This window comes from Salmo salar, chromosome ssa09, assembly GCF_905237065.1.
Source record: "Salmo salar chromosome ssa09, Ssal_v3.1, whole genome shotgun sequence".
Lineage (NCBI taxonomy): Eukaryota > Metazoa > Chordata > Actinopteri > Salmoniformes > Salmonidae > Salmo > Salmo salar.
Genome location: NC_059450.1, coordinates 125644029 through 125656381, shown reverse-complemented (window position 1 = coordinate 125656381; position 12353 = coordinate 125644029). Strand labels below are relative to the sequence as shown.

At 45.7% G+C, this 12353-nt stretch overlaps 1 protein-coding gene across 1 annotated transcript; it reads right to left on the bottom strand.

Moving 5' to 3' along the window:
• Positions 1-7295: 7295 nt before the first annotated feature.
• Positions 7296-11498, bottom strand: sptssb (serine palmitoyltransferase, small subunit B). Its single transcript, XM_014214251.2, has 2 exons — positions 11130-11498; positions 7296-9854 (listed from the first exon to the last, which is right to left on the bottom strand). Exons 1-2 carry the CDS (start codon positions 11141-11143, stop codon positions 9605-9607), a joined length of 264 nt encoding a protein of 87 aa, XP_014069726.2. The 5' UTR covers positions 11144-11498; the 3' UTR covers positions 7296-9604.
• Between the last annotated feature and the right edge of the window lie 855 nt (positions 11499-12353).

Below are 12353 nucleotides of genomic sequence, written 5' to 3'. Positions count from 1 at the left end.
TAGGTCTGCAGTGTGAAACACCACGATTCATATTGATTTATCTGCTGTCTTTTATCTATAGGAAGAGTACAATCTCATTATGTGATGATGCATGACAGAAAGACAAGAAGTGGAACTGGGGAGGCAGTTTTAACCCTAACCATCTCTCCACATGCATAACCATATACATGGTGACATGTCCACTTCATCACTATCTTGTACTTGCTTGACTAAACTACTCTAATGCAGCCTCATTTGCCTGATCAGTGTGTGGTGTCATCATGTAAAGCTATAAGCAAGGGGCCTCCCGAGTGGCGCAGTGGTCTAAGGCATTGCATCGCAATGCTAGCTGTGCCACTAGAGATCCTGGTTCGAGTCCAGGCTCTGTCGCAGCCGGCCATGACCGGGAGACCCATGGGGCGGCGCACAATTGGCCCAGCGTCGTCCAGGTTAGGGGAGGGTTTGGCCGGCAGGGATGTTCTTGTCCCATCGTGCTCTAGTGACTCCTGTGGCGGGCCGGGCATATGCACGCTGACACAGTCACCCAGTGTACCGTGTTTCCTCCGACACATTGGTGTGGCTGGTTTCTGGGTTAAGCGGGCATTGTGTCAAGAGGCATTGCGGCTTGGTTGGTTGTTTCGGAGGACGCACGGCTGTCGACCTTCGCATCTCCTGAGTCCGTACGGGGGTTGCAGCGATGAGACAAGACTGTAACTACCAATTAGACGAATTACCAAGAAATTGGGGGAAAAAAGGGGTAAAAAAAATATATTAAAAAAACACCTATAGGTGTACTGTACTGTACTGTACTGAAATTAATTTACTAGCCAAACCTTCTGGGGTGACTATCGGCAGTGATGTAAAGTACTTAAGTAAAAATACTTTAAAGTACTACTTAAGTATTTTTTTTATCTGTACTTTACTATTTATATTATTGCCAACTTTTATTTCACTACATTCCTCAAGAAAATAATGTACTTTTTACTCCATAGATTTTCCCTGACACCCAAAAGTACTTGTTACATTTTGACAGGAAACAGGTTAAATTCATGCACTTATTAAAAGAACATCCCTGGTCATCTCTACTGCCTCTGATATGGCAGACTCACTAAACACAAATGCATCGTTTGTAAATTATGTCTGAGTGTGCCCTTGGCTATCTGTTTAAAAAAAAAAAAAAAAAAAATATTGTGCCGTCTGGTTTGCTTAATTTAAGGAATTATACGTTTAAGTATATCTTAGCAATTCCATTTACTTTTGATACTTATGTATATTTAAAACCAAATACTTTTAGACTTTCACTCAAGTAGTATTTTACTGGGTGACTTTCACTTTTACTTGAGTCATTTTCTATTAAGGTATCTATCTTTACTTTTACTAAAGTATGACAATTGAGTACTTTTCCCACCACTGACTATCGGTTCCACACTCCCATGCCTCCTTTTCTCTTTAGTTTGAAACCAGTATTTTTATTTTATTTATTTAACCTTATTTAACTAGGCAAGTCAGTTAAGAACAAATTCTTATTTACAATGACAGCCTAGCAAAAGGCAAAAGGCCTCCTGCGGGGACGGGGGATAAAATATATATATATATATATATATATATATATATATATATATATATATATATATATATATATATATATACACATTTATATAAATATAGGACAAAACACACATCACAGCAAGAGAGACAACACAACACTACATAAAGAGAAACTTAAGACAACAACATAGCAAGGCAGCAACACATGACAACACAGCATGGTAGCAACACAACATGGTAGCAACACAACATGGTAGCAGCACAAAACCTTATTGGGCACAGACAACAGCACAAAGGGCAAGAAGGTAGAGACAACAATACATGAATACATCAGTAGTGATCATGTGAGGTTGAGTTTGCTCAGGGCGTAATGGAATTCTATAACTCCATGGTCAGTCTATTCACCTAGCTCACCTGATCTCTGGAGGGGACAGCAGGGGGGGCATCCAGCTGTCCACAGAAACAGGTGCTCACCTTGATCCCTTCCATCTTTGCATTGTAGGAGTTGTACACCTGTTCAACCATAGATAACCCTTTCTTCCTCTCTCCCACAAACACACAGGCACGCACGCATGTACACACCAGTCTTGTGACTGACCTCAATGATCTCTCCATCCAACCTGGTAAAGCAAACACACTACCCTCAAAACAAACAGTAAAAATGGTGCTTTAATCTCCTGACATTAATGAAGCATAACCCAATCTGGTGGGGAGGGGAGGGACGGAGAGGGTTCCCGTGCATTGTTTCACTTAATATGCTTCATTGGAATTAAGCTGCAGCAATGAGGTGGCATATCATTTTGATCAGGTAGTGTTTTTTCAAACTGTTTTTCTGTTCACTTACTTGCCTAGCTCTTATCAATAGCTCTTATACATTACAGTGCATGGAGAATGCTGTTATTTCCATCGGAAAAAATATATGCTTTTTCCACCCTATTCATGGTTTCCTTGCATGTAAAGGGTGGTGGAATTATTAGGGAATTAAGTCCAGGTCAGACACATCTGTAGACACACAAGAAAGCCCTCTTCATCCTCCGATGAGACATCAAACCCGCAAACGGACAATATAGGAGGAAGGTGGAATCCTATTACACTGGCTCCGACGCTCGTCGTATGTGGCAGGGCTTGCAGACGATAACGGATTACAAAGAGAAACCCAGCCATGAGTTGCTCAGCAATGCAGAATTCCCAAACGAGCTAAATTCCTTTTATCCTCGCTTCTAGGAATATAACACCGTGCCTTGCATGAAAGCCCCTGTTTTTCCAGATGACTGTGTGATCTCGCTCTCTGTGGCCGATGTGAGCAAAACGTTTCAACAGGTTAACAATCACAAGGCAAACGGAATACCATGGCGCGTTCTCAAAGCATGCGCAGACCAGCTGGCAAGTGTCTTCGCAGACATTTTCAAACTCTCCTTGTCGCAGTCTGTAATCCCAACATGTTTCAAGCTGATCACCATAGTCCCTGTTCCCAAGAGCTCCAAGTTAACCTGCCTAAGTAGCACTCACATCTGTAATTATGAAGTGCTTTGAAAGGCTGGTCATGACACACATCAACACCATCATCAAGTTTGTTGACGACACGACAGTGGTAGGCCCAATCACCGACGGCGATTAGTAAGCCTCCAGGGAGGAGGTCAGAGACTTGGCAGTGTGGTGCCAGGACAACAACCTCTCCATCAACGTCAGTAAGACCAAGGAGCTGATCGTGGGCCACAGGAGAGGAGAGAGCATGCCCCCATCCACATCGACTGGAATGTTGTGGAACGGGTCGAGAGCTTTAAGTTCCTTGGCATCCACATCACTAAGGATTTAACATGGTCCACACACACCCTCATTGTCATGAAGAGGGCACAGCAGCGCCTCTTCCCCCTCAGGAGGCTGAAAAGATTTGGCATGGGCCCTCGGCAGTGGTGGAAAAAGTACCCAATTGTCATATTTGAGTAAAAGTAAAGATACCTTAATGCAAAATGACTAAAGTAAAAGTGAAAGTCACCCGGTAAAATACTACTTGACAAAAAGTGTTAAAGTATCTGGTTTTAAATATACTTAAGTATACTTAAATATACTTAAGTAAGCTTAGGGAGGCCAGAGGAGGGGCCTTTGTGTGCACCATCTGTGGCCGCAGAGGTCACACTGCCGGCCGGTGTCGAGTTGGTTCCTCTGGGGGTCGAGGCAGCAGGCAGGGCACTCTAGCGTCACCCCAGGTGAGCCGGCACAATTCTCACCCAGAGCCCTCTGTTACACACCTGTTTTTGCATGTCATTTTTCCTGAGTTTTCCCCGCATTCCCAGCATAAGGCGCTCGTCGATTCAGGCACGGCTGGGAATTTTATAGACAGAGCATTTGCTTATAGTTTAGGGATCCCCATTGTTCCAGTGGCTGTGCCCTTCCCAGTTCACGCTCTAGATAGCCGACCCTTAGGGTCCGGGTTTATTAGGGAGGCCACCGCTCCCCTGGGCATGGTGACGCAGGGAGGTCACAAGGAGAGAATCAGTCTCTTCCTCATTGACTCTCCTGCGTTTCCCGTGGTTTTAGGCCTTCCCTGGTTAGCCTGTCATGACCCCACTGTCTCATGGCAGCGGAGGGCTCTCACGGGGTGGTCGCGAGAGTGCTCGGGAGGTGTTTAGGGGTTTCCGTTGGTGCTACTATGGTGGAAAGTCCAGACCAGGTCTCCACCATGTGCATTCCCCCCGAATATTCCGATTTGGCTCTCGCCTTCTTCTTGGAAGTCGGCCAAGTAATTGGCCGACTCCCACCACGGTCAAGGAGGTGCAGCGTTTTCTAGGATTTGCCAATTACTACCGGAGGTTTATCTGGGGTTTTGGTCAGGTAGCGGCTCCCATTACCTCACTACTGAAGGGGGGCCCGGTGCGTTTGCAGTGGTCGGCTGAGGCGGCCTGGGCTTTTGTTTACCTGGGCTCTGTTTACCTGGGCTCCTGTGCTGGCGCATCCAGATCCCTCTTTGGCGTTCATGGGGGAGGTGGACGCGTCCGAAGCTGGGATAGGAGCCGTGCTCTCTCAGCAATCGGGCACGCCACCGAAGCTCCGCCTCTGTGCCGTCTTCTCGAAGAAGCTCAGCCCGGCGGAGCGAAACTATGATGTGGGGGACCGGGAGCTGTTGGCTGTCATCAAAGCATTGAAGGCGTGGAGACATTGGCTTGAGGGGGCTAAACACCCTTTTCTCATCTGGACTGACCACCGCAACCTGGAGTACATCCAGGCAGCGAGGAGACTGAATCCTCGCCAGGCAAGGTGGGCCATGTATTTTACCCGTTTTGTTTTCACCCTATCTTACAGACCAGGTTCCCAGAATGTGAAGGCAGACGCACTGTCCTGGCTGTATGACACAGAGGAGCGGCCCATGGATCCCACTCACATACTCCCGGCTTCCTGCCTGGTGGCGCCGGTAGTGTGGGAGCTGGACGCGGACATTGAGCGGGCGTTACGTGCAGAGCCCGCTCCCCTCCAGTGTCCCGCTGGGCGTCTGTACGTTCCGTCTGCTGTCCGTGACCGGTTGATCTATTGAGTCCACACGTCACCCTCCTCTGGTCATCCCAGAATCGGTCGGACGGTGCACTGTCTGAGTGGGAAGTACTGGTGGCCCACCTTGGCCAAGGACGTGAGGGTTTATGTTTCCTCCTGCTCGGTGTGCGCCCAGTGTAAGGCTCCTAGGCACCTGCCCAGAGGTAAGCTACACCCCTTACCCGTTCCACAATGGCCATGGTCGCACCTGTCGATCGATTAACCCCTCGTTCCATGTGTCACTCCGCAGGCCGGTGGTGGCTGGCCCGCTCCAGGAGTCTGAGGTGCGGGAGGTTCCTCAGCCCCCTCTGGACATCGAGGGGGCTCCGGCGTACTCTGTTCGCTCCATACTGGATTCGAGGCGTTGGGCGAGGGGCCTTCAGTACCTCGTGGACTGGGAGGGGTACGGGACGGAGGAGAGATGCTGGGTCCCGGTGGAGGACGTTTTGGACCCTTCAATGCTTGGTTGTTGTACTTTGTGCTGCCTCGCTTGTTCTTTGGGCATTTGTTTTTGTGACGCGGTTGCGTTCTGTTCTCACAATTGCCTCAGTAAAGTGCTTCTTTGTTTACTCATCTCTGCTCTCCTGCGCCTGACTTCCATGCACCAGCTACACCCACCGCATGTCAGGGAGGGACATACATGTACAGTAGCCTCTTCTTCTAGGATTTAGACCAGCCTAGTAGACTACTGTGGTAAGAAGTAAGAGTCTTAGGAGAATAATAATAAGCCTCCAGATAAAAGGATATGTCGCAGGTGTGTAAACCAAACCCCCTGGCCACTCATTCCTGTGCTTTGAGGGAACCGATTGGGTGGCACAGCACTCTCAATGCCCTGGACCGACAGCTGTTCCTTATAAATGGAATGTGCCACCCAGGCTTTTGTTGTGATTTTGATTCGTTTTCAGTCATAACCACTCTGCAACCCCATTTACATTATACAGTAGGTTAGAAGGCAATAATCTTTTCCTGTTATATAATAGACTGTACACAAAAATATTCATACAAAATGTACTGTGCAAGATCAAATCAATACACTTGACTCAAAACAGCTGCACTGAAATCAATACTACTCTGACCCTCTATTTTAGGTCTTCAATGCAAATATAATTCAACGTAAACACCAAAAGATCATTCTTTCATATTTGTAAAATTGCTTTATTTCTGAAGAATCCAGTCATGAGAGATAAATTTAACATAGATATCAATAAATGCCTGAGGCAACACAGTGATCTATTGTCCTAAATCAACTCTGTGATCAAGCTATCATAAATGTCTCAACCGCTAACGATTAGGCTTACAGAAATTATATAAAAGCACTTTCATTTGAGGAAGAAAAAAAATCTGTATTGTATATGGCCACGAGAAAACACACAGTTTTGGTAATTGACATTGTAACCAGCCAAGCTTTACCAGAGCATATAAACATCAATATAAATATAGTTACAAATCATATACAGACTAAATCAGGAAGCCCTTAAGCGTATAAACTCAGCAAAAAAAGAAACGTCCTCTCACTGTGTGGCCACCAGCTGCATTAAGTACTGCAGTCCATCTCCTCCTCATGGACTGCACCAGATTTGCCAGTTCTTGCTGTGAGATGTTACCCCACTCTTCCACCAAGGCACCTGCAAGTTCCCAGACATTTCTAGGGGGAATGGCCCTAACCCTCACCCTCCGATCCAACAGGTCCCAGACGTGCTCAATGGGATTGAGATCCGGGCTCTTCGCTGGCCATGGCAGAACACTGACATTCCTGTCTTGCAGGAAATCAGGCACAGAAAGAGCAGTATGGCTGGTGGCATTGTCATGCTGGAGGGTCATGTCAGGATGAGCCTGCAGGAAGGGTACCACATGAGGGAGGAGGATGTCTTCCCTGTAACGCACAGCGTTGAGATTGCCTGCAATGACAACAAGCTCAGTCCGATGATGCTGTGACACACCACCCCAGACCATGACGGACCCTCCACCTCCAAATCGATCCCGCTCTAGAGTACAGGCCTCGGTGTAACGCTCATTCCTTTGACGATAAACGCGAATCCAACCATCACCCCTGGTGAGACAAAACCGCGACTCGTCAGTGAAGAGCACTTTTTGCCAGTCCTGTCTTGTCCAGCGACGGTGGGTTTTTGCCCATAGGCGACATTGTTGCCGGTGATGTCTGGTGAGGACCTGCCTTACAACAGGCCTACAAGCCCTCAGTCCAGCCTCAGCCTATTGCGGACAGCCTGAGCACTGATGGAGGGATTGTGCATTCCTGGTGTAACTCGGGAAGCTGTTGTTGCAGCTGGTGTTGCCATCCTGTACATGTCCCGCAGGTGTGATGTTCAGATGTACCGATCCTGTGCAGTTGTTGTTACACGTGGTCTGCCACTGCGAGGACGATCAGCTGTCCGTCCTGTGTCCCTGTAGCGCGTCTTTGGTGTCTCACAGTACGAACATTGCAATTTATTGCCCTGGCCACATCTGCGGTCCTTATGCCTCCTTGCAGCATGCCTAAGGCACATTCACGCAGATGAGCAGGGACCCTGGGCATCTTTCTTTTGGTGTTTTTCAGAATCAGTAGAAAGGCCTCTTTAGTGTCCTACGTTTTCATAACTGTGACCTTAATTGCTTACCGTCTTAACGACCATTCCACAGATGCATTTTCATTAATTGTTTATGGTTCATTGAACAAGCATGGGAAACAGTGTTTAAACCCTTTACAATGAAGATCTGTGCAGTTATTTGGATTTTTACAAATAATCTTTGAAAGACAGGGTCCTGAAAAAGGGACGTTTCTTTTTTTTGCTGAGTTTATATGTGATCACCAAAACAAATACATGTTAACAGATCTTCTAGTCACGCAGTGATAAGTACTAGGCTTCTGTTTTCTTCTCTCAGAAGTTACAGTTCAACTGTAGGGTCACAAGAGAGATGAGGGTGGGTTGACATCGCTTTTCATTCAGGCCAATTTGACTGTTTTTGATTCATATAATTCCTTTCAGCTCTATGCATTCGGAAGAATGATGGTTGATCAAGCAAAGTCAATGACAAAGCAAAGCCTGAACCAGAGAGCTAATTTCCTCTTGCTCAACATCGACCTTCGTGACATAGCAACAGTGAAAACACTGCAGATAGGGACAGGGCTGTGTACACAAGGATATGATTGTTGAGTTTGATCAATGTATGCATTGAATAATCACCGGTTAAATTTAGGGTTGGGAGGAAAATTTCACAACCTTGTAATCTTCGCCAGGACTCAATATCTCTGATTAGATTGTATAGCAGGAGACTCTAGTCTTGGGAAATATTTGCTTAATGACTCAGTAATTTAAGTGCAAGATGCCAGCCATTGGTCAATGGTCATCATTAGCACTGTCCAGTGGGTTTAAGTGCATGTAAATGTGTTGGGATCAGTAATGTCTCCCTCTATATCAGACAGCCGTCAACAGCCAGTGATAAGTGTCATTACCTGCAGGCAAATGCAAAACACAGAGACGTGATCTGCACTCACACAGGATACCTGGGGCCTCATTTATAAAACGGACTAACAATCAATTTTGATCTTAAGTATGACTTCACGCAGAAAAGCACGTATAAGTAGTCATTTATAAAACCTTACGTTGACGTGGAAATGATCTTATCTCTACTCAGAGTCTAGACTTGACGGAAGTGATTTTCCTGCTGGTTATGTACGGCTATTCTTTTTATCCCTTGCAGTTTAAGGTCAAACCATTTATTTTTCACATCAGACAAAGTTCTGTCTTGCTGCCCCACCTCGTTCACTGCAGCGGCGACACACTCCCAAGCTACCTGTTTGGCTTTGTTTGTCAACCCACTATTTAGTCCACCGAATAATACGTGTTGCCTGTCTTCAATCTCCTCTACCATCGCCGTGATCTCGTCTTCCAAAAAGTTAGCTTTTCTCTTTTGGCCCATGGCTATTCCTGACTAAACCCTCATTTGTGCTAGCATTCTATAACGGGAAATCGCTGATTGTAAGGCATGTTCAGGTGCCGTCAATGTTAAGTTAATTTGAGATTTATAAGTTACAAATGGGCTTCTTAGAACCTGCGTAAGCAAGTTTTTTATGCTCAGTATCTTTTATGAATCGAACGTAAGCACACCGTCGGAAATTATCTTACGACTAAGTTCAAGTATAAATCTAAGAAAAATTGTATAAATGAGGCCCCTGGACTGTTATAGAATGAGAAAAATGTAAAAGAACAAACAAGGCGTTTCACAGCAAAGGTGTGAAAGTAGTGTACAGTGATGTACAGTATAATACCGTAGGTAATGGGGTAAAGGGAGGTATTCTCCCAGAATATTTCACGGAAACATCCTAAACTTAGCCTTCTTTTGCTGAGTAGGTAGTAGAGTATTGTGGTTCGGGAGAGTCGTGGGTGACTGTGTGTGGGTAAGGGCGGTGAGAGAGACCTGAGGGGTAAGACAGCTATCGAATCAAGTGAGGTCAAGGTCAAAATCTTAGATGGGGTCCTCCCTTCTCATTCCCAATCTCCCTCCCTCCCTCCCGCCATCCATTTATCCATCCATCCATCTATCCATCCACTGCTTAGTTTATGAGTGCCATGGTGCTCTCTGGCTGTTCCCCGCAGATCCCGCAGAAGAACTTGAGTGCCAGACACACGTGGACAGGCACAAAGACGTAGGAGGTGTAGATGACCATGGCCATGGATGAGAAGAGGACAGAGTTGAAGATGGACTGCTCCCAGGGCTCAAGCACATATATGCCTGTGATGAGCAGGTACTGGTAGTACAGCCAGCCCAGGTACTCCTTCAGGTATTTAAAATCCGCCCTCATACTGCTCCAGTGGTCAGGGTGAGGATAGGAGAGGGAGGGGCAGAGAAAGGAACAGAGAGAAAGATAGAGAGAGGGAATGGGGAGTGATAGGAAGATAGGAGACAGAAGACAGAGACAGAGACAGAGAGGGAGAAAGAGAGAAAGGAGGATGGCAGTGATGATGGCAGCAGGGGACACATAATGGGCATAATCACACAAACAAACACACAAGACAGATGACACAACATCAATCATGTGGAAAGATATACAGTTAGTCGCTTCACCTGCACTACCTGATAGATAAACCTATTTTCCCAGGAGGAAACACCAATTGAAAAAGGGAAAACACTTAGTAGGTGAAAGATGAACTTACCATGTGTGTGGGTGTTTGTGGGAAAAAGTAGTTCAGTGGTATAACCTCAAGTTTTTGTCGTAGTCTCATTTTAAACACTAGTCTTCTTTAGCTTTCAATGCACCTGCAACTATGTAATTACCCATGTCTTACATACCTACCATATCTTGGGGGAGCTAACAATGGAAAATGGTATTAGAAAGCACACTACATGTGGGTCTGTGTTTATTAATGAGAAGGTCCAGGGTCAATCACAGCCCATGGCCCCTGGGGGCCACTGGGGTCTCTCTGGTGGGGAGGCACTGTAGAAATTAGCTCCTGCGAGCCCCAGACAAGGTAAATTAAATCTGCATACACGCATGCATGCACAGTACACACACACACAGTATCCCACTCAAACAGCACACGTGGCACCTTTCTTTTTATTGTCAATGCTGTCAAAATGTCCACCACCGTACAGATGGTGGAAAGGAACAGACATTTACTCCATCATAAGGAACGAGAACAGACATTTACTCTACTTCCACACAGGGTAGTTGACATTAAGTGTCTAAGGGCATAATAGGAAAGCCTCTGTCTCACAGAGTCAGTGCCTCAGTGTGCGTTGACAGGTGTCAGGTAATCTAAACTGACACCAATGCACACTTCTTCACCAGAGTAATAGCCTACTCATTAATAAACAGTTATGGACCAAATAGTTAATGACACACACTGTGGCATGTCAATAAATAAACCTAAAATATAATCCAAGCATGTTTGCTTGTTTTCCAGGTCCTATCCTGTTACACAAATAATTATGGCTAAACTAATGCCGTAGAGACATTGTAACAATTGAATTGGCCTTCTCACAATAAGGTAGTCTACATGCCTATATGACACAATAATAATCTGTAATAATGTGTAGGACAACAAAAAACAATATGGATCATATAAAAGTGAGCTTACCTGTCTGATATCATGCCGCTGTCCGTGCTCCCCCGGTTCAGAGAGAATGGCCTGTGTCCCACTACTGTGGTGTGAACTGCACTACCAGTTCACAAATATAGACTACCTGTAGCAGGTCATACAGTCTACACCAGACCCACTACTCTTTACACTCACCCGGCGTTCATGTGGAGTTGGGTATGGGCGCACGTGTCTTCAAACTCTATAAATGAGGCACGATTATTCACAAATAGGACTAATCCATAGTCGTTTAGTCAGTGGAATAGTCATCAAAACTCTGTCCTGCTTTATTGGATAGGAGACACCTGACGCGCGTGTCCGTGCAACTTTTGTATGGCATCCTCATAGAGATAGAGGACTCTTGTGTCCAAAAGCCTGTTTTAGCATGGGCAGTGCCCATTTTGAAGTAATCAACTGAGGGTTCTTCCTATGGGTTAAGGAAGGATCATATAATGAATTATACTTGTGAGCAAACATTCCATAACGGCAGGTGGCAGTAAATCACCAACCTTGGCTTCATACCTGTTCAAACAACACTCTCCAGGTGGCAGTATGCACCCTTCCAGTTTGTTTGAAAACTCGTTGAAGAAGAAAATGGACTACTTCAAAATGGAGATGGCCTTAATAGCACTGCCCATGCGTACAGACACCATAATGGGACAGATACAAAGAAGACTCCTCTATAATTCTCTAAAGGCATCCCCCCTCTACTTGCCACACAGGGAATTAAATTCATAATCTCCACTGACTGCAAGTGGACTATGCACTGAATTATCCCAAAACATAATTCACCCATAACAGCGCAATGCGCACTTTGCAACTGACAGGGGATGCAAGAAGTCATAGGGTTTCTACAGAACTGGCAAAATGACTGAGATTGCTCCAAAATGTTGAGTGATTGGATAGCCTATTTAGCTGATAGCCTTTATTCTTTTATAAATCAAATGATGAGGATATATTTTCAGCACATTGATATCCCAGTACTCTCTTTCATTGTCTGTCTTTGGGAATAAAATGTGTTTTTACAACTTCTCAGCTGCTTACATTATTGATGTGTAAAGACATGGCTGAGCCGCTCTGTCCAGCTGACTGAACACAGTCTCCAAGCATACAGACTGTGCACCAGGTGGAAGTCTGGAAGCCAAACTCACTGCATGAAGGAGCATGTCACTGTCTGGGACCCTGAACAGTTGAACAGTCAGGTAGCCCACTGCTCCTTCAATA